This window comes from Aricia agestis, chromosome 17 (genome assembly GCF_905147365.1).
Source record: "Aricia agestis chromosome 17, ilAriAges1.1, whole genome shotgun sequence".
Taxonomy (NCBI): Eukaryota; Metazoa; Arthropoda; class Insecta; order Lepidoptera; family Lycaenidae; genus Aricia; species Aricia agestis.
In genome coordinates, this window is record NC_056422.1 from 11,427,883 (window position 1) to 11,450,358 (window position 22,476).

Consider the following 22,476-nt stretch of genomic DNA (forward strand, 5'->3'; position numbering starts at 1 on the left):
TAGAGCAATGTCAAAATGTCTTAAGAGGAGTCCACACCGCCCATTTTTCCATACAAACGTTGTCCCCTGTTTCCTCCTTGGATAATGCTAGTAGAGTTATAATTTTTTTCCTGAATATCTACGGCCACTAATACAATGTCTTTATGTTTTCTTTTTTTTCATTATTTAATTATTAAATAAGATATGAACGTTCAAAAACCCAAAAAAATGGCCAGATTTTCCGCTGTGTTCAAACATCCAGAAAACAGATTTGGCTAGATTATACAAAAAAACTAAAACATAGGAACACAGCTCAGGCCTTTCCTTAATCTTTAATGAAAAAAGTACTTAAATCGGTTAAGTTTTGGAGAAGGATTAAGGGGACAACGGATCGTTGATTTTCTGCAATTGTCTGTATCGCATTCTGCGGTATAGGCTTGAGGTACGGGAGACAGCTATTACACGTACTTTTTTGTCATTTCTCTGGCCCCTGGTGTATCCTTAAGCCAATCAATAACGCTTTTGAAAAGAAAAACTTCTGTCAGAAAAGCTGGGCATGGTTGAACCTAATGCAAATTCCAACTGGCCAATTCGACAAGACCTGACTATCATCAGGAATGTAGAGGAGCAGGCAGTATTGATCCACGATCTTCCACAATTGAAACAGGAATCATACAATATGGATGTTTGTATTACGATAAATTACTGTCAAGGTCGAACAGGCCTTCAAGGATCTTTTGACGTTTGAACGACTAATACCGAGTTTCTTTATAATTTGACAAGAGTTTATCTCTGCAATAGCGTTGTTGATTGGTTAGTATTTTGACGTTAGCCAATCGAGAGCCCTAGTGAATAGATAAACTTCACTAAAAAAACCTCGAATTACCAACTACCAAAATGTGGATGATCGCTGGTAGAGTTGCAGTAAGTTCTATCGTACCTGCAAAAACTCGAGGGTCTTTCGAAAGTAAGGATGAGCCAAACCACATAAAACAACATAAAGGATTGAAAAGTCCTACTTATGAGTAAACGACATGACTAAGTGATTAGTCCAATCACTTAGAAGTTCAGACTCCCCATTTTGCCCATTTTGTATGTAGATGTTCATTGTTCAAATTAATAAATTATGTATTATTGAATCGATTGTGTACCGTATTAAGAGGGAACCGGGTGCAGAAGAATTTAAATGAAGAAACTATTGCCATCATGCTACACCCTGCGCCGGCACGTGTATTGTGATAGAGACAGATACAGTAAATCGAGGTAACATAGTCCTCTGATTCCTCCTTCAAAATAGAGCCTATCTAAGTTTTTTTAAATATCTTCAGGAAGAGTCAGTCTATGCCTCTACGTTTTTATTTTATCTTAAAGTTCATTCAAATTTGTTTTATGGTCTGTGGATTGGCGGTACGGGGCATTAATTTTTTGCGATTTTTGAAGGGTCACATTTTTTTATTTATTAGCAAATTTAGAAAAAATCGAACGTAGAGTACGTAGAGTAGTTTTAACAGATCCCAATATTGTGTAAAAAATCATTTGTCTAGACGCATTCTCTAGGGAGAAAGAGGAGCTCAAGGAGTGGAGCACCATAGGGTTCTAGTGGGTAGACTACTCAGGGAGCCAGGGAGCTACATACACTAGCCGATATCCGGAATTCGCCGGGGATGCGTACAACATTTCCCCATGTAAAAAGAAAAGCTGACGCCCGTAACTCCGTTGCACCAAGGTTGGTTTATCGCGTGGGAACCGTAATTTTTTTCGGGATAAAAAGTATGCTATGTCCTTCCTTGGAACTCAAAGTATCTCCATACTAAATTTCAACAAAATTGGTTCAGCGGTTTGGGCGTGAAGAAGTTACAGACAGACACACTTTCATATGTATAATATTAAAAGTATGGATCTGTGGCATTACCTATAACGCGCGGAGATACTTTGAGTTTCAAGGAAGGACATAGGATACTTTTTATCCTGGAAAAATGCACGGTTCCTACGCGATAAACTAATTTTGGCGCAACGGAGTTGCGGGCGTCATCTAGTAAATAAATAAAATAAAATTATGTAGATACATAATCCTTGCTCCTTTTTAACTCGGCGACTAACTCCTTTTATACCGTTCCGTTGCTTACAACAGCTTTACTAATTATTTGAACATCGAAAGCCTATATCATGTTAGCTGACCTGCTAGGCTGCTACTAACATTTGCTAGCAGACAAGACCGTGTACTAGCAATTATACCATACAGGGCCTATACAAGGGAGAAGTAAACGCATCGCGTGTTAGATAGGGGTATTTCATAATGCATAAAAAATACAGTTTTTTTGGGAATACACAAAAATCGAGGAATGATTGCACAATTTTTATGTGACGAATACAATATTACGAGTTAGTAATGTCAATATTCCTGCAAGCTTGTACATATAATTTTGTTTTACTCATATTGAGTGTCAGGCAAAAAATAATTGCAATTATAATTGTAATAATATTGTTTTACTCATATTGAGTGTCAGGCAAAAAATAATTGCAATTATAATTGTAATAATATTGTTTTACTCATATTGAGTGTCAGGCAAAAAATAATTGCAATTCCTTTTAATTTTCATTTTAATTTATATGCTTTTGTTTTTTAATTAATTTATATGTTTAATGTTTTTGATGAATTAACGGTAATAGATTGTTCGATCAAAATTGGATTAGGAAGTTACGTCGTGTAAGGCGCGAAATTCTTCTCAAGCCATTTCTATTTGCAGCTGTTGATGATAGATTGGTGACTCAATACTTTTTGTTTGTATTCCTGAAGCTAAATAACGGTCAAACAATTCCTTGAGCTCGTTTTACTCCTGAAAGACCTTAGCGAGTTATACCAATAACTTAATATTCATCATCATCATCAGCCTATTGCCGTCCTGATGAACGTAGGCCTCCCCCAAACATATAATATTTTTATCCATATAATATATTTTTAAATGGATAAAAATATTAAAATCGGCCAAGTGCGAGTCGGACTCACGCACAAAGAGTTCCGTACCGTTATAGAGCGAAAGTAGGCAAAAATGTTTTTTTTTATGGGAGCCCCCTAAAATATATATTTTATTTTAATATTATTATAAATTAGTAAAGTACAAATATAATTAACGATGCTGTGAATTTTCAAGTGATTAGCAGTTGCTATTATTGATTACGAGCAAAAAAAGGCCAAAAAATTGCGTTTGTTGTATGGGAGCCCGCCTTAAATATTTATTTTATTTTTAGTATTTGCTGTTATAGCGGCAATAGAAATACATAATCTATGAAAATTTTAGAAGTCTGGCTATAGCGGTTTTTGAGATAAAGCCTGGAGACATACAGACAGACAGACGGACAGACATCGAAGTCTCAGTAATAGGGTCCTGTTTTTACCCTTTGGGTACGAAACCCTAATAAGCTCATTCATGAGTCATATCTTAAGGTCTACCTTTCGTTTTTACTTATTAGTTTACCTTGAAGTAAAAAATGATTAAGTCCAAAGTGAAAAAATTGGACTTGTCATGCCTTACAGAATCAGAAATAGGTTATACGTCAATGCATAAAATCATAATTATCAACAAGACGTGTTGACACTATTTTGAACAAAATTCGAAATTGTAACAAGAATTTTTAAAATATATTATACACTTTCAAAATGATATTAATTTCTTATTATTAATGAAAATAAGATTAACATGCCGTATTAAAAAAAACATATTTAGGCAAATATTTAATAAAATAAAAAATACAAAATGCATAAAAAATAAAACAAAATATGTGCCCTGTGAACGCGTCCTTACGGAATCATATCTACAAACCATAAAGGGCGCATTATAAATTCATCTATACGGGTTCTTGTGACGAACGGACAATATTTATGGCTTGGGAGAATTATGGATAACGGGACTGCTTTTTATATTAAGACATTTTGTCAGACATTGACATACCGTGTGGAAGTCGCATTCTTATTATACAATGTATGCTACTTACACTTTTAGATGGGCCGGAGGCGAAAGTTTTTATACAGTGTGTTTGTTATTCGCGAAGAAGCTACATGGCGCTTCACATTTAGCACGGCCCAAGTGGGCCTTATGGGGATTAAAAGGATACACCAGCGTAGCTAGCACGGGGTTTCCCAGTCGATTCTTCGGAAGAAAGTAATGGCAGTTTCTTTCCCATGTCTACATATCTTATACTCGAGCATGGCACCACCCATCGACTTGAGTTTCAGTGGACAAATACAAGAAACTCTTTCCATAGCAACCATTAAAGCAACGGCAATTATTTTTTTTTGACATTTAGTTTCTTGGTTCTTTTTTTTTAATTATGGCACCTCGGCTATAAAACCATGGCCAGTGTCGAGTAAATGGCGGCAAATTCAAAAAATCGACGTGTAGCAACCTTGTCTATAGCCAGAATTATAGTTTTGATCTACGAAATACGAATAATAAAAACTAAGGAACTTTATTATTCGTAGTTTGTAGATCAAAACTATAATTCCGGCTATAGACAGGGTTGCTATACATCGATTTTTTGAATTTGCCGCCATTTACTCGACACTGGCCATGGTTTTATAGCCAAATGCCATAATAAAAATAAAAACAGAATCAAGAAACTAAATGTCAAAAGCGGATCGTCATGCTTGACTTATAGATTTTCAAAAGCGAAAGATATCGAGATACGAAAGAAACTTTTACTCCAATGTTTTTCCGGTAAAACTGTCAAAATTTAGTTTCTTTCGTTTGTCTACGTGCTTATGCTAACTATGCTGGGGTGAGAGAAATTGAAAATAGGTATTTGAAAATGTATTGCTGTCTCACCAATCTCAAGTCTTCCACCGCAGAGCGCAATAGAGACAACACGACAAAAGTTCTAATAAAAGAACAGAAAATCTTCGATTCGTTGTCCGCTGTTTCCTTCTCCAAAACTTAACCGATTTAAGTAATTTTTTCATTAAGAATTAAAGCAAGGCTTGATCTGTGTTCCTATGTTTTACTTTTTTTGTATATTTTAGCCAGTTTTATTTTCTGGGTGTTTGAACACGGAGGAAAATCTGGCCATTTTTTTAGGTTTTTCGACGTCCTTATCTTTTTTAATAATAAAATTATGAAAAAAAGAAAACATAGGGACATGCTACTAGTGGCCATAAATATTCAGGAAAAAAATCATAACTCTACCGGCATTATCCAGGGAGGAAACAGGGGACAACGTTTGTATGGAAAAACGGCGGTGTGGACTCCTCTTAAGGAGTTAACGGATTTTGATTTTTGGCATATTTTAGATTTTGGATTAACACAGTGAAACAAAGTTTCTTAGAAGTTGGATATAATTAAAAATGTGAAACTAAGACACAAGAGTGAAGTGTTTATTTAAGTTATAACTTATAACATAAATAATAAATTAATTACGTTAAGGAGTGACTAACTCTAAAGTGTCGATTTTATAATTCATTTTTATATTTGAAAATAAGCCCCGAATTATTTCATTTTCTAACATTAGATACTACATTATATTTCCGAGAATTCGATCTGAGTAAAAACACGATATCTTAAAATTTTCTCGATAGAAAAAAATCACGAAGATGCATCTAATTTTCACAAATTTTTCATTTATTGCTATAACCGTGCATTGAACTAAGTTAATATTTTAACACATTGTATAAAATTCTATCATTGAGAGATCGACCTAGTGGATTTTTAAAATGTTGTATATTTATCGAGTTATTGAGAAAAAACTAATTTGGCGATTAATCCGCGTCGTCATTTTTCATATGAAAGAAGGGCGTGAGTGTGAAGAGAGAAGGACGATGTTTGATTTTTGGGGTTAGTCGCCCTCTTAATAACAACACCTAGTATTAGATTTTAAATAAATAATTTAAAAGATTTTGCTAGCAATATCTCTAGGATTTATTTCAATGTTTGAGCCACACAGTAATAAAATTGACGTTTTTATGCTTCGATTATGCTATGACTCCTCTGTTAAGTGTAATCAGCGTTTATTCCTATCCAGGAACTACTATAAAACACAAAATGTTAGTAAAAATACAGCTTCAGTCTTCACTGAAGAAATATTATGATAAACTTAAAAAATTGCAGCAATATACCTACTGTAGTGAGTAAGCCGATCTTTACAAATTACAATATTGGGCACACACACACATATATTAAGCGTGCTGTCATATATTATAGGCTGTATACAGGGTGTAACAAAAACAAGTGATAATACTTTTGGGTGTGTACGTGTTCCTTGTAGAGAGTTCACTGTGAAAGTAGCAGCGCTTGAAAGACCAAAATTTTTTTTCACTTTTGTATGGGAAAACTCGTGACGCTCGGGCCCTTGCCCATACAAAAGTGAATAAAAATGTTTGTCTTTCAGAGCTGCTACTTTAACAGTGAACTCTCTACAAGGAACATGTACACACCCTAAAGTATTATCACTTGTTTTTGTTACACCCTGTATAGAGTCAGATTTGAGGTAGGGTAGCATTAGTTACAGGGAGGGCGGAAGTTAAAAAAAAATTGACATAATTGATTGATTTTGTAGGGTTTTGATGATTTTAAGGTAGGGCATTGCCCCCCCAATGCCCCCCAATGCCCCCAATATATCTGCACGGCAGTAGCTAGAGGGGGGCCTACTGCCGTGCAGATATTTTAAACTCGTAAGTAGCAATGCAGTAAGTATACGTAGTAGGTTAAGCTAGGTACCAGTAATCTGTATGGTACCATTATAATAATAATATGTCGCGTGCTTTAAAACTTATATCAAAGCGACTTCAAGAACTTTTGTCCAAGGTGTTGAGGTTTCTGTCATTTTTTAAAACGAGTTTATCTATACACTAGCGTTTGATTCCTTTGCGCCAAAACATTTAACAATCGAAATAAATAATTAATTATAATATAAACTTCCGTCAAAAAACCTTAGAAATCGGGCATTCGTCATGCTACTGTATGATATTTACACTATGCCAGTAGCAAGCCTTGCCGTGTAATATCAATTATCATTAAAAAAAAACTTGCCGCCGTGTAATATCATAAAAGACTTGGTGAAAACTTAATGTATATTTATGAAACATGTTGAACACGATAAATGTTCTGATTGAGATAACGAAGACTGATGGCGGTATGTAGGATCGACTACTGTAAAACATTGGGATTTCTTATGTACTACTAATATATATTCTGTGTTCATACTAATCTATACAGGGTGTAACAAAAATAAGTGATAATACTTTAGGGTGTCTACGTGTTCCTTGTAGAGAGTTCACTGTGAGAGTAGGAACGCTGAAAGAAGAAAATTTTTTTTCACTTTTGTATGGGCAAGGGCCCGAGCGTCACGAGTTTCCCCAAACAAAAGTGAAAAAAAAAAAATTGGTCTTTCAGCGCTGCTACTTTCACAGTGCACTCTCTACAAGGAACACGTACACACCCTAAAGTATTATCACTTATTTTTGTTACACCCTGTATATATAAAAATGGATTTTCAATTGTGTTAGTAACGCTAAAACTCGAAAACGGCTGAACCGATTGGGCTAATTTTCGTCTTAAAATATTCGTAGAAGTCCAGGGAAGGTTTTAAAGTGACACGAAGTTCACCGGGACAGCTAGTAATATTATAAATCCGAAAGTGTGTCTTTCTGTCTGTCTGTTACGTCTTCACATACAAAACACCGACTTTCTTGAAATTTGGTTTGCTATGATATGGTAAGCATCTCGCTTTGAGTTTAGTCTAGGGAAAGGACATAGGATACTTTTTATCTCGGAAAAATGTACGGTTCCCGCGCGATAACCAAATTTTGGCGCAAAGGAGTTGCGGGCGTTTAGGATGAAGACGAATGAGCGTAATTTGTGACTTGTGAGTCGCAGAATTTCGGCTAGCAGAAATTCTGCTGCATTCAGTTTCATACAAAAGTCCTGTTTGATGATTTGTATGAAAAAATATTTACGCGACGGAAATTCTGCGACTCACGACCTCGCTTGGTTTAACCCTTATGAACTAAAGCTATAGATATTGTGATGAATGAAGTGATTCAGAAGGAGTAAGGACTGAATAGAAGTTTTACAATATTAAACCTAAGTAGTAATATTACATAGATGCATTACCTGTATTTTACTAATGCGAATCCTTGAGGATAGACATATTTTTATTGAATACGGTTCATTTGGAGATCCGAATGTACTTGTTTATCTATAAATGCTATTAATGACTTCTCTTCCTCACAAATGATATAATAATAATAATAGCTCCCACACCGGTTTCGGTGACGGTGGCCAGTTTCATTGCAATGACCTGTTACGCGGATCCTTCCCGTTTCATACCACATATTTTTCATACCGCTAGCGCTGTTTCACGCCGGTTTTCTGTGAGAACGTGGTATTTCTCCGGTCGAGCCGGCCCATTCGTGCCGAAGCATGGCTCTCCCACGTATAATGGTTTATACAAATAATCTTCATAATCGATGTTGAGTTTTGACTCTTGACTCGACGTAAGTTTATTCTAATTTCACTGAATAATTCGAACAATTTTAATCATCATGTCATTAAGTCGTCACGGAGTATACGATTTCGATGTCAGGACTCAGGAGTATCGAGTTGCGATTGCAATTGTTTCGATTGAACTCAATTTATTTGGATGTTTGTTATTAAAAAAAGGTACACTTAAAAAAAAAAAACTAGAGTGGTGTCAAGGGACACCCGAATGGAACGAAGTTATTTCTTTTGTTCCAAAAACCTTTATATACATAATATACACACAAAAAAAATATTTAATAAAACGCCATATCTATTGACGTCCAGGAATACTAACAACGCGTCAATGTTTATTCTCAAAAAAACGCCATCTAGTTGACGCACAGGAACACTATCAACGCGCTCTGCCCCTACCATACAGATACTAATAAAAAAGTATCGAGGTCAAATATCGTTTTGTCTAGCCTTCTTCATGCCGAACCCGCGATAAGGAACTTCGTTCCAAAAACCTTCTTGTATTTGTATAATATTTAGGAACGTGTCAAAAAGGTATAACAAGAATCATTGAATATTCTAAAAGTCACATACAAGACACGCATGAGTTTTCAAACGAAATCGTTCAAATTACGTTCAAAGCTCTGAGTTTAAAAACTTTCAAACAAATCGAATTTATTTCGAAATAATATGAATACAAAATTTGCAGTTCATGTTCATAATCGATTCGAAATAAAAATGTAACTCTGTAGAGTTTTGTAATTCAATCTTAGATTTCGATTAGTGTACTAGTTTGAACATTATTATCTATTGAATTGACGTAATCTTATTGAAGTCTTTTCTCTACATTTTTTCAATTCCACTAAATTAAAGATTAAGGGCCTGTTTCACCGCTTCCTGATAAGGCTATCCACCACTTAATTTGACAGATGGAGTATGGAAAATCTGTCAAATAACCCTATCGGGCACCTTATCTGGAAGCGGTGAAACAGGCCATTAGTAGTTAAAATGTGACAAAATATTATAATTATTAATATTTTAACAGTAATAACTTTAATAATATTTTGAGAAATTAATATATTTCTTGTAAGTATTTTGTTTAAAAAAAATAACGCAATTATGCGTAGACCGGCCAGTGACAGGGCAAGACCTAAATTTGATGTGGGCAAGATATATCTTGCGAGGCCCCTTAAAATATAATTTGCGAGGCCCCCTGATGGATGACGCTAGAGGATTTGTTGAGGGAAATTTTGTTGTTGGAAACTGAAACTTTTACTTTAAAAACTTTTTATTTATGAATATTTGAGTATCAAAACTAGTAATCCTTTAAAAACTTCGTGGTCCAAAGGGCGTGTGACCCCTTAGACCGCGAGGTCTCTGCGTAGACCCAGCAATGACGAATTTTATTTAAAAATATATCTCAGTATTATGCGACTCTATAAATCCAGGATTGTAAAGGTACGCTCACATGGCACAGCGCAGTGGGAAGAGCGCATCCTCTATACCAAAATTGTGAGTAGTGAGCCACAGATAAAAATGTATGGTCGAAAAACCTCGCGCTCCGTCATGTCCGCGTACCTAAACTTCTGAAAAGTACGCTGGACTTATGATACCCTTTGAAATGACAGCTGTTTATTGTGCCTATTTGAAGTGTAGGTAATGAGCGCCCCCAATGCGGTGGAAGAGAACTAAATCTGACGTAACTTGCAAATGACCGCTCGTTATTGGTTGTAGAAAATAGTTTAACGTTGTTAGTGGCGGCCGAAAAGGAAGATCTTCCGACCGAGCGAGATGTTATGCTCGGTCAGGCCGAAGCCCACTGACGTCATTTCAGACGTTGTATATATCTTGCCGTTCTCCGAAACTTCGATAGCGCGATGCAGGAATGTTAGGCGAATTGTGGGTACCGCCACAATAGTATTAGTTCCAAGTACTCCCACTACTGCCATCAGCGCCAATATGGCGACTTTCAAACGTCATGGTTACGTCAGATTTAGTTCCCTTAAGTCTCCGCTTAATCGCTATTGGTTGTAGAAACTAGTATTAGTTCCAAGTACTCCCACTACTGCTATCAGCGCCAATATGGCGACTTTCAAACGTCATGGTTACGTCAGATTTAGTTCCCTTAAGTCTCCGCTTAATCGTTATTGGTTGTAGAAACTAGTATTAGTTCCAAGTACTCCCACTACTGCTATCAGCGCCAATATGGCGACTTTCAAACGTCATGGTTACGTCAGATTTAGTTCTCTTCCACCGCATCGGGGGCGCTGATTCCGCTTCAAATAGGCACAAGAAACAACTGGGTATCATATTATGTCCAGCGTACTTGTGTAATGGAGGTCAGTGATCAGAAGCCAATAAACATCATTATCTCACCTGGCATCCCAATTAGCGGCTAATAAAATAATAGAAGAAGCCAATAAACATCATTATCTCACCTGGCATCCCAATTAGCGGCTATTAAAATAATAAAAGAAGCCAATAAACATCATTATCTCACCTAGCATCCCAATTAGCGGCTAATAAAAGAAGCCAATAAACATCATTATCTCACCTGGCATCCCAATTAGCGGCCAGCCGTCTGCGCGAGCGCACGCGTAGTCGCGATCGCACCAGCCGCGGTGCCTCCCCTCGCACGCTCACCGCCACAGCGCCGCTCTTGCTGGCTGATAGCTGGTGGAAGGATGGTACAGTAATTAAAGAACAGAACATCTTCAGAAAACATTTGAATATTATTTGTTTTTAGTTTGAGACTATGGCTGATAGTTGGTGGAAGATGGATTAAGGGCAGAACATCTTCACACTTTGGCTAATAGCTGGTGGATGATACATCTTCAGACCATGGCTAACAAGTGGTAGTTGACAAGTGTAGCATCTCCAAACTTTTACTGACAGTGGATGATACACAATGTTTAATAGCAATATCCTCAAACAGAGGTTGTGTATGTGTTCGATTAGGCGTCTCTATGCACACAGGTACATACCTGTACAGCTCGACAAGGCTTTAAATGAACCTGGCGCTGTTGGTAAAGGAGAACTGTCAAAAAACGTAATTTTTGACAGTTCTCCTTTACCAGCAGCGCCCGCGCGAACTTTAATGGTAAGTACTTTTTTTTGCTGTAAGCTTCAGCTCTTACTCGCTCAGCCAAGGGGTGGATTTTTTTTTATTAGATTTATGAATAAAAACTGAAGGATAGTTCTAATAGTGTAGTAACCAAGGGGGACTTATTCTCATATTATTATCTTCGAGGCTCTTCATCGAAATAAGACCGGAGTGTACAAAATCAGGCACGAGATTTTACCATCATTATATTTTGTTTCAGCGAGTTGTGTGTTTGTATATTATAATATTATTATGTATAATATACCGCTGAACCGATTTTAATAAAATTTGCTATGGAGATACTTTGAGTCACTCTATTTAACTCTTAAGCTAATAAATACCTGTAAAACATATCTGTCTCGCTTGTACACCATAACTGCTACTGTTTGCATCTCACTCCCACCGTACTCGCGTACTAGATTTAACTGGGCTAGAATAAAAATTAAAAATATTATAGGCCTACTAATAAGGAAATAATTCGATAAAGAGTCAAAAGCAAACACTAATTTCTATTTTTCGTGAACATGGAAAAGGTTTCAAAATAAATAGGAATCTATTGAGATACTCAGCATCAAATATAAAGTCTGTCATGTCATCTCAGAGAATATCTGAATTGATACCACAATTTTATGGACTGGTAAAGTTACCCTGGAAGAATGGTCTTCCAAGATGATCTGAAATTCTAGAAACCAAACCTACTTGATAAATTATTATCATAAAACAAACTATAAAAGGTAAATTCCCTCAGATATTCATTAAAGACATCAACCACATTGTAAACAAAGCATATTATGTGTAATTATAATTGTGGTGGTAATTGGTTGTGGCACAGGAGCCAGACAAGTGGAAGACCCTGGAGGAGGCGTTTGCCCAGCAGTGGGATAGCATAGGCTAACAAAAAATGCCGAAGTGATGGTACTTACCATCATTTCGGCCCGGTGGTCCGTTGTACAGCGCCCAGTGGATGCTCCTGGAGCATGGACTGATGGTGATGTATACCACCTTCTGTGAGATCAACGACGTGTTTAACTCTAAACTGGAACAAAAAGTATTATTAGGTAACCTGATTCACAGACAGATCCTACGTCATTTAGTCGATATACCCGTCTACACTATCTACACTACCAACTGACCTCCATTATACAAGTACGCTGGACTTACGATACCGTACCCTTTGAAATGACTGCTGGTTTTTGTGCCTATTTGAAGTGGAATCAGCGCCCCCAATGCGGGGGAAGATAACTAAATCTGACGTAAAAATGACGTTTGAAAGTCGCCATATTGGCGCTGATAGCAGTAGTGGGAGTACTTGGAACTAATACTAGTTTCTACAACCAATACCGACTAAGCGGCCATTTGCAAGTTACATCAGATTTAGTTCTCTTCTCCGCTTCAAATAGGCACAAAAATCAGGTGGGTATCATATTATGCCCAGCGTACTTGAATAATGGAGGTCAGTGACACTACCCCATCTATAACACTAAAGTAAATACAGTATCCCATGTAGATAGTTTTTGGGATGAATGGTAATTTTAGACACTGTACCACAACATTACAAAGTTGATGAATGTTTTAAGTTGTAGAGTCACAAAAATCCATCCATTCACACTCCTACACTTTTATAAAATTATAAATGTGACGTTTAGTAAGGTAAGTGATAGTGAAATAAATGGCAAATCTGTAAAAGAAATTCATGTCACCACTTACTTCCTATACTCCCCATCCTCCAGCACATACAACGTCTGGTTGTCCATCGGCAGCCAGTCCACTGATAACCTGGAGAGTCTTGTCACCAGCACGCTGGGAGCAGCCAGCCCAGCACCAGCCGCGTGGAAGATGATCACCATGGCCAAACGAGACGCTATATGTAGGCTTCTGGAACAAATATAAATAATTTTTGAATAGGCCAAGGCTCGGTAGATTCCGAAGTTGAAGAAGAAATTGAAGAAATTGTAAGACTTTCATAATGGTACTGGGATGGGACTAGAAATATTCCCGATATGATAGTGGGAATTTGGTCCCAGGATCTATCGGCTGTAAAGTTCACAATAATTATAGCCAAGACGTTTTTACTAAACAATGTTTAGGGCCATACCTCACCGGGACGCCATTGGCGACGTGGTCAGGCGTCGCGAACTAGTTCTATTGAGATGTATGACGGGTAACTCACTTGGCGACCGACTGACGACGTTGTCTAGTAGCCAACGTAGCCAGAGTCAACCGCTCTGCATGAAGTGACTGTTGACGTTGCCAGTTGTTTGCACGTCTTTGTATACTCCGTCACTCAATCAGTCGCCTATTTTAGTGATGTCCTCAGATAATTGAACATTTTTGAAGGTATTTTCTTAAATCTTTATAGAATTTAAGAACACCGTTTTGCAGCGACGTAGAGACACCAGGGTCTGTAGACAAGTGGCAAAGCGCTAACGCTAACGCTAGCGCTACAAAATGTATGCGATTTGATATAAGTCATCACTTCGCTAGCGAATACGTCATCATGTCAAATCCATACATTTTGTAGTTTCAAGTTCAAGTTTCGTCACTTGTCTACGGGGGCAGACGTTGCTATTATACCGTCACTGGCCACGTCGCCATGGTATCACGGTGAGGTATGGCTCTTACGAGTACGCAATATTAAGATAGAAAATACTCTACGTGAATTAAGTTTAGAAAAATAATTGTAATGTATAAAGTTCAAAATCTTGAATTTTGCACAGTTTATTAAAAAAAGTCTTCATTAACTTAGTAACACCAATAATAATGATTTTACCTCTACATAATACATACGACTAAATAAATAAGACAGTTTTAAAAAAGGTAATTTTGATTATATAACTTTGATCAGACATTTCACGAATGGCCTCCTAGTCACATTAACACGTACAGAACAAATAAAAGCGAATGGAACTACGTTTTATGAGCCCTAATGATGGTTGAGGTTCGATAACGATGGGAACAATCATCAATGATTTCAGGCTCCATGAGTACTGTTATTTTCACTTATACCCAAGCAATGAGACATCGGATAACGTAGCGGACACCAGCAAGAAACCAGATCGAGTAAAAAGTCAGAAAATTGTTTTTAAGCAGTTGCGGATTCTATCGTGTATTCTCTAGGTAAATACTTGTGTTAGTAGGCTGTAAATCTGCCTAATATTACTTGTACTATTATCTATTCTGTGCAATATACAGTATGCTGGCATAGCGACGCCGGGACTACCTAAGCTGGGAAGGTTCTGATCCCTCTGGAGCCCTATTAAGAGGAGTCCACACCACCGTTTTTCCATACAAACGTTGTCCCCTGTTTCCTCCCTGGATAATGCTGGTAGAGTTATGATTTTTTTTTAAATATCTATGGCCACTATTAGCATGTCCCTATGTTTTCTTTTTTTTCATAATTTTATTATTAAAAAAGATAAGAACGTCCAAAAACCCAAAAAAATGGCCAGATTTTCCTCTGTGTTCAAACACCCAGAAAACAAAACTAGCTAAAATATACAAAAAAAGTAAAACATAGGAACACAGTTCAAGCCTTGCTTTAATTCTTAATGAAAAAAGTACTTAAATCGGTTAAGTTTTGGAGAAGGAATCAGCGGACAACGAATCGAAGATTTTCTGTTCTTTTATTACAACTTTTGTCGTATTGTCTCTATCGCGCTCTGCGGTGGGAGACTTGAGATTGGTGAGACAGCAATACATTTTCAAATACCTATTTTCAATTTCTCTCGCCCCTGGTGTATCCTCTTAAAGAAGCAGAAATGAGAGAGCAGAAAGTAGATCTGCCGGACATGCGACATTCTTTCCGTGAAAACCACTGGTGAGGAATAACCGAATGCATCCAAATCAAGAAATTTTACCCTCTTCAATCCTCACAATGCAGAAAAATGCAGCCGAGAGCTATTTTATTTTTGTTCGGTTGAATGAAGTATGACTATACCCATTATCTGGTTTTATAAATCAACGAATTAGCAAATATATATATTTTTTTATATATTATATTATGTTATGTTATGTCGCAGGCGGATTGTATAATCCGCCGTTTTACATTACGGCTAGCTGTTTTAAAAAACAGGGCCATTTTGTAATGCGGCGATTTATCGATTAGCCGGATCGAATGCGGCTGAATGAAGAATCGCCGGAATGTATTCGGCGCCATACGTTATTCAAAACGGCGGTTTTTAGTTCCGATTCTTAATACCTACTCTTGGCGCTGCCTGTGACATAACAACAACAACGGCGTTGGATACCGAAAGTGTTGCTAAATTGCGTAGTTTTGAGTGAATTAAACAAAGAAAACAGTAAATTTGAGAACAATTTTCAGGTGCAATTAAAGAATTTCTATTTTTCCGATGTAAAACAGTAAAAAAAAGTACCGGTACGATGAAAGTACGATGCAGCTAATCGTCGGCCGCCTTATTGAAGAACGTATCGCAATGACAACCCGGCTAATCGTGAAGCCGCCACATTACAAAACAGCTAGCCATAATCTAAAACAGCGGATTATACAATCCGCCTGCGACATATACACCAAAATCTCTCGAAACTATAATAAACTTTAGAATTTATTGTTTGTAGAAATGAAAAGTTGGAAAATGATGTTACAAATGAATCAGTGAATATTGGGTTGGCCTACACGTTTGCACTATTGTATATCCTGTGTCGCCAGGATCGATAGCTATATTCAACCACGAAAACGCTTTGATATCAAAACCCTTTGATTTCAGAGAGCCCGAGGGTAGTAGTGTTAAAACAAAGGAGTGTTATAGTTTGACGTATCCGTTTGTCTGTGGTTGTCTATCAGATACCTAGTGTGTGTGTGGGTGTCCGAGTCATCGTAGTATCCAAATGGATGGACCTATCTTACCAAATTTTTTGTTTAAAAGCTGACATGATCGAGAGCGTTATTAGCACAGACATAGATCAAGATAGATACCGCATGTGTATGTACTTCGCGTGCCATATCGCGCTCCCAAACGACGAGCAATGCTCGTCTTTCGAAAGTCTGTTTTTTAGTCTCCTATCAGAATCAGACGTCAATCGGAATTTTAAAAATGCCTAAATGCCTAAAAGTGCCGTATTGAGCTGTAGAAATTCAATTAGAAACGTTAGCCTAGATAATGGACACGATTCTTATCATCGGTACGTCATAGTAGGTAGGAAAAAAGTGACACGTTCGTTTTCATACAAATGGAGCGACATGCGGTATCTATCTTGATCTATGTCTGTGGTTCTTAGCGATAATTTATCATCATTGCTTGCTTATTGCTGGAAAATTTTGGGGGATTTTTCAATCCACAGCGTAGTTATGTCTATTGTGCCACAGCATTGATAAAAACAGACTGTCTGTCTGTTACCTGTTCACGCTCAAACCGCTGCACCGGGTTCGCTAAAATTTAGATGAAGACTTTAATTTAATTGCACGCCATTGTTATGGCAGAATGTTAGAACTATAATTTGTTAATAAGACCTTTACATCAACAACATTCTGGCAATAAAGACATTTGAATTTGAGTCCCGGTAAAGGACATAGGATACTTTTGATCCCGGAAGAACGTACGGTTTTTACGGTTAACGAATTTTAGTGCAACGGAGTTACGGGCGTCTAGTTTCTTAATTTATAGTTATTTTAAAACGTTATTTGCTATAATTGATACTAGTAGTTTCTCTCAGTGTCGTCATGCTATCAGTCCTAGTAGGCATCGAACTATTTATAGAGAGGGACACCTCAGGTAAAAGGGTATCGCTATAAATTATCGGTACATTCCTTTGTACTTAAATATGGTTTTATTTTAACCGGACCAGTTCTAGTGAGTCACTGGTCGGATTTTACTGAATATGTATATCAATTCGCAAGCCTCTTACATTCTTACATTTTTATGTTGCAGGCGCTAAAATGTAATTCAATTGCATTCATACGTAACTTATAGGATCTAAATCTGAGAAATTGTGATTTTTGTTACGTACTGTAAAAATAATATTCTGGTATGTGTATTTAGGTCTTATAGGTCTATAACTGATGGCAAAAAGTGAGAAAATAAATTGACTCTAGCAATACCGGGGTAATAGGAATTAAACATTTTGACGCATTTTTTTTCCTTTAGCGGCTTATTATGTGTGTGAAACATGCAAATATAAAAATTTGTCCAATGATCAAGGACATTTTTTGAAAATCTGCTGTCAAAAATTGCCATCAGATTCTGGTAGACCTAATACTTCGCAACAAAAACTGTTTAAAATTTAAGACACATTTTGCTTCAAATTTTTAGACCCATTGATCATTGAGAATTCAAAAATATCTTTATTCTATACCTATAGCTATATGGAAACCAAGGGTACATAGGGCGGCTCCGAAGCTAATACCGTGGTTTTCCAGAAAATTGTCATCATTAACACTATATTCAAGATTGTGAATAATTGTGATGTAAGTAATTTGGTATGGCAGCAGTTAAGGCTCTTTATACGTGGGAGAGCCATGCTTCGGCACGAATGGGCTGGCTCGACCGGATAAATACCACGTTCTCACAGAAAACCGGCGTGAAACAGCGCTTGCGCTGTGTTTCGCCGAGTGAGTGAGTTTACCGGAGGCCCAATCCCCTAACCCCTACCCTATTCCCTTCCCTACCCTCAACTATTCCCTTCCCTTCCTTTCCCTACCCTCCTCTATCCTATCCTATTCCCCCTTAAAAGGCCGGCAACGCACTTGCAGCTCTTCTGATGCTGCGAGTGTCCATGGGCGACGGAAGTTGTTTTCCATCAGGTGACCCGTCTGCTCATTTGCCCCCTTATTTCATAAAAAAAAAAAAACATAAATTCTTGATGAAATATAACGAAAATGAAAAAAAAGTAAAGAAGTAGATAAAAATAAAAAAAAATGAAAATGTTTTATTCAAATTTGGTATTGTTGAAATACTTTTTGGTTTGATTTAATGTGATTTGATGTGCTTTGGTGTTTTATTAATTACGCTCTGTCTCATTAACACCAAATATTACCCCAATTTGAACGCCTCCGTGTTCTAGTAGTATAGAGCGCGGCTTCGGCGTTCGATTCCCGCGTTGGAAACATGTTATTTCCAAGTTTGATTAGTATAATGTAGGCTGATCACCTGATTGTCTGACAAGTAAGATGATCCATGCGTCGGATAGGCATGTAAAAAGTCGGTCCTGCGCCTGATTTCTCGCCAGTCGTGTCAGTCTTCCGTCCCTGTTCCGTCCCACTGGGTTATGAGAGTAAAGGAATAGAGAGTGCTCTTGTGTACTGCGCATACACTTGGGCACTATAAAATTACTCCTGCGTAGCTGGCCTGGTTTCAATAACGCCACCGTCACTGAAACCGGTGTGGGAGCTATTATAATTATATTACCACGAGCTGTTGCCCGCGGCTTCGCTTGCGTTAAGAAGTATTGTTATATACAAACTTTCATCCCCTATTTGAACCCCTTGGGGTTGTAATTTATCAAAATCTTTTCTTAGCGGATGCCTACGTCATAAAATCTACCTGCATGCCAAATTTCAGCCCGATCCGTCCAGTGGTTTGGGCTGTGCATTGATAGATCACTATGTCAATCAGTCAGTCACCTTTGAGTTTTATATATATAGACTATATTAACATGGGATATACCTACGAATGGATATAATTAGTGTGTAACAAAAATAAGTGATAATACTTTAGGGTGTGAACGTGTTCCTTGTAGAGAGTTCACTGTGAAAGTAGCAGCGCTGAAAGACGAAAATTTTTTTTTCACTTTTGTATGGGCTACGGCCCGAGCGTCACGAGTTTCCCCATACAAAAGTGAAAAAAAAATTTGGTCTTTCAGCGCTGCTACTTTCACAGTGAACTCTCTACAAGGAACATGTACACCCTAAAGTATTATCACTTATTTTTGTTACACCCTGTATACGCAGGTAGAGTTACGAGCAAATGTTATTTCATAATTTAAGCCAGCTTAAAATTTTACTACCAGAGAAATGAAACAGTAGCCCCTAAATCAAAGTTATGAACTCACCAGTAATGAGCCAGTGGGTTCAAAAGCATAACCATAACTTAGCACAAGCTAATACAAGTTTTACTAATAAATGACATGCATTGTGAAGCGAAACTGGACCTTATTGAAGGAGAGTTAAAGCTTGTACGTTTAACTAAAATGTGAGTCATTTCATAATTCCAAGCTTTCAGAAGCAGACGTAGAAGCAATTTTCTGTTAAAAAAGCAAGAAGCTATTGTTATTGTTATATGGAATGAACCAGGTAAAGAGCAGACGGTCACCTGATGAAGCGATAGTTGTTGCCAATGGACATACTCAGACTACACGTATAGTTCTTCTATAAGGCTTTCCGATCTTTGCCCATTTTTTTTGAAAAATTCAAATAAAGTGCCAGTGGCGTTGTCGGTAGACGGTATGCAATTAAATCCTACAGCCTATATCATCACTGGCTATAGGTTACACCAGTAGTCCCCAACCTTTTTTCCATACGGGCCACAAACATGTTTCGATCTTGGTCGCGGGCCGCAACAATTTTTTTTTTAGGGTGAAAAATAACGTTCTTCAAAATAATTTCATGATTAAAATTTTAAAAATGAAAACCATGTTGACTTTCACCACGACTATACATAATTGTGTCGGTGGGCGTGAATTTGAAAATGGTTTAACGTCACGCGCGGGCCACAGATAAAGTCTCGGCGGGCCGCGGGTTTGGGTTAGTGGGGTTACATTGAAATTGGTCTAGCAACTCTTGCCGCCAATACTTTGTAGTTTGTGGTGCCGTAGAGCAAATTGAAACCTATTATATATCATAAAATGGTATTTTATTTAAACTTTTATCGGTCGCGGTCGGTGGCCGTTGATTGGAACGGTACCTTACGTTTGCGAGTTTTTACTTTTCTAATTATTCCCTATCCTCTCAGGCCTCTGGTATTAGAATTAAATGAAAAAAAATATCATGGTTATTTTCTCAAACTCAATATTATTTCGGTTCATAACATTTTTTGTATTCAAGCATAACAATCACCATAGCATAGCCTGCGCCTATAGTTTTTGAGTTTGAAATCCTTACAATTTTGATACCCTTACATGTAAATAAATAATAGTGTTTTTTGTACCAACTTAACCCTTTCAATGCAGTCAGATAAAAAAAGTCCCGTTTTTATAAAAGAGATATCAAAAAAACTAAATGCATCGAACGATAAGAAGTAACAATACATTATAAATCAAATGTTTTGTGAACTCATAAATTCTTAGATACGCTAAGTGCAGCGAAAATTCGATAAAACAGCGTGTCAATACGAAAACTGCACTAAATATATCAGGGAGTGACAAAAAAACTATAAATACACAGTCTGCCGCGCCGTCTGTCTGTCGCAGGGTTACCAGATAAGGGACAAAAGTTACTGCTAAAATATTGTGTTGAATTTGATGTTCATTTTGTAACATTTTAAAATTTTGGCACCTTTGTTTTAATTTTACGCAGGGGTTGAAATTACTTTATTTTGTGCCCATTTTTTGAGACAGGATATTTTTACGAGCTTTTTGATTGGCTCACGTCATACAGTAGACTCAGTAGAAGATGTTTTACTCTAATATGACGTAAGTTAATAACGCTATTGAAAAGATAAATTCCCGGCGAAAAAACCTCAAATATCCCGGACATAGGTGGATCATCGTTTTTAAGATCTTGCTCTTCTGAGCAAGAACTTAAATATGATGATCCACCTATGTCCGGGTTATTTGAAAAGATCTGAAAATCTTTTAAAATTTTGGCAATTTTATATTCTATAGCTTTTTTTGTCAGGTAAAAGTCATCACATTTTTATTTATTGTATTGCTCTCATATTTCATCTCTAATTCTAAGATATCCGACCACCCCCTCCATACCAATATTATAAACGAGAATGTGTCCGTCTCAGTCTGTCAGTGACCTCTACACGTCCAAACCGCTGAACTGATTTTGAGAAAACTAGGTATAGAGACACGTTGACTTCCGGAAAAGGGCATAGAATACATTTGTCCCGGAATAATGTGGCGATAAACGAATTCTGGCGCAACGGAGTTGCGAGCGTCATACTAAGTCAATAATAATCCTTTCAAATCCCTTCTGGCAACCCTAGCCGTCTGTCTGCCATACTGTTTGTATTTCTGTTCGTGTTTTGATGTATTTCCTTTATGTCCACAGATTTAGTGCGTCTGAGCGAATTATTAATAGCACCAAGGATTTCGAGCGTGTGCTTCTTAGAAAAACGGTCACAATTAAAAGGGGTAATGAAGACTTTATTGTGAATCATATTAATCATCATCATTTACGTCTAGTTTAGTGATTTAAAACACCAATTTCAGTAACGCAGTTATTACAGTAATTCCCGAGAGCTACATTTTTAGGATAAACGTAAATTAAAAGCCTAATATGAAATATTACAAAAAAGTCGGAGCAGAGGGCGCTAGATACAGTATCCGACCAAAATTGATTATCTTATCTTATAAAGAGGAGTCCACACCGCCCTTTTTTCCATACAAACGTTGTCCCCTGTTTCCTCTCTGGATAATGCTAGTAGAGTTATAATTTTTTTCCTGAATATCTACGGCCACTAATACAATGTCCCTATGTTTTCTTTTTTTTCATAATTTAATTATTAAATAAGATATGAACGTTCAAAAACCCAAAAAAATGGCCAGATTTTCCGCTGTGTTCAAACGTCCAGAAAACAGATTTGGCTAGATTATACAAAAAAAAGCAAAACATAGGAACACAGCTCAAGCCTTTTTTTAATCTTTAATGAAAAAAGTACTTAAATCGGTTAAGTTTTGGAGAAGGAATAAGGGGACAACGAATCGTTGATTTTCTGCAGTTGTCTCTATCGCGTTCTGCGGTATAGGCTTGAGGTAAGGGAGACAGCTATAGATATTACACGTACTTTTCTTTCATTTCTCTAGCCCCTGGTG

General features: G+C 37.1%; 1 protein-coding gene across 1 annotated transcript in view; it reads right to left on the reverse strand.

Annotated features, from left to right (window-relative positions):
* The window catches only part of LOC121735333, a 47,162-nt gene that overhangs the window by 14,321 nt on the left and 10,365 nt on the right, over window positions 1–22,476 (reverse strand). The window contains exons 2-5 of the mRNA XM_042126123.1: window positions 13,252–13,419; window positions 12,468–12,580; window positions 11,886–11,974; window positions 10,996–11,114 (exon numbers count right to left, since the gene is read on the reverse strand). Of these exons, the coding sequence (XP_041982057.1) occupies window positions 10,996–11,114; window positions 11,886–11,974; window positions 12,468–12,580; window positions 13,252–13,419 (489 nt within the window). The remainder of the gene's footprint in view (window positions 1–10,995; window positions 11,115–11,885; window positions 11,975–12,467; window positions 12,581–13,251; window positions 13,420–22,476) is intronic.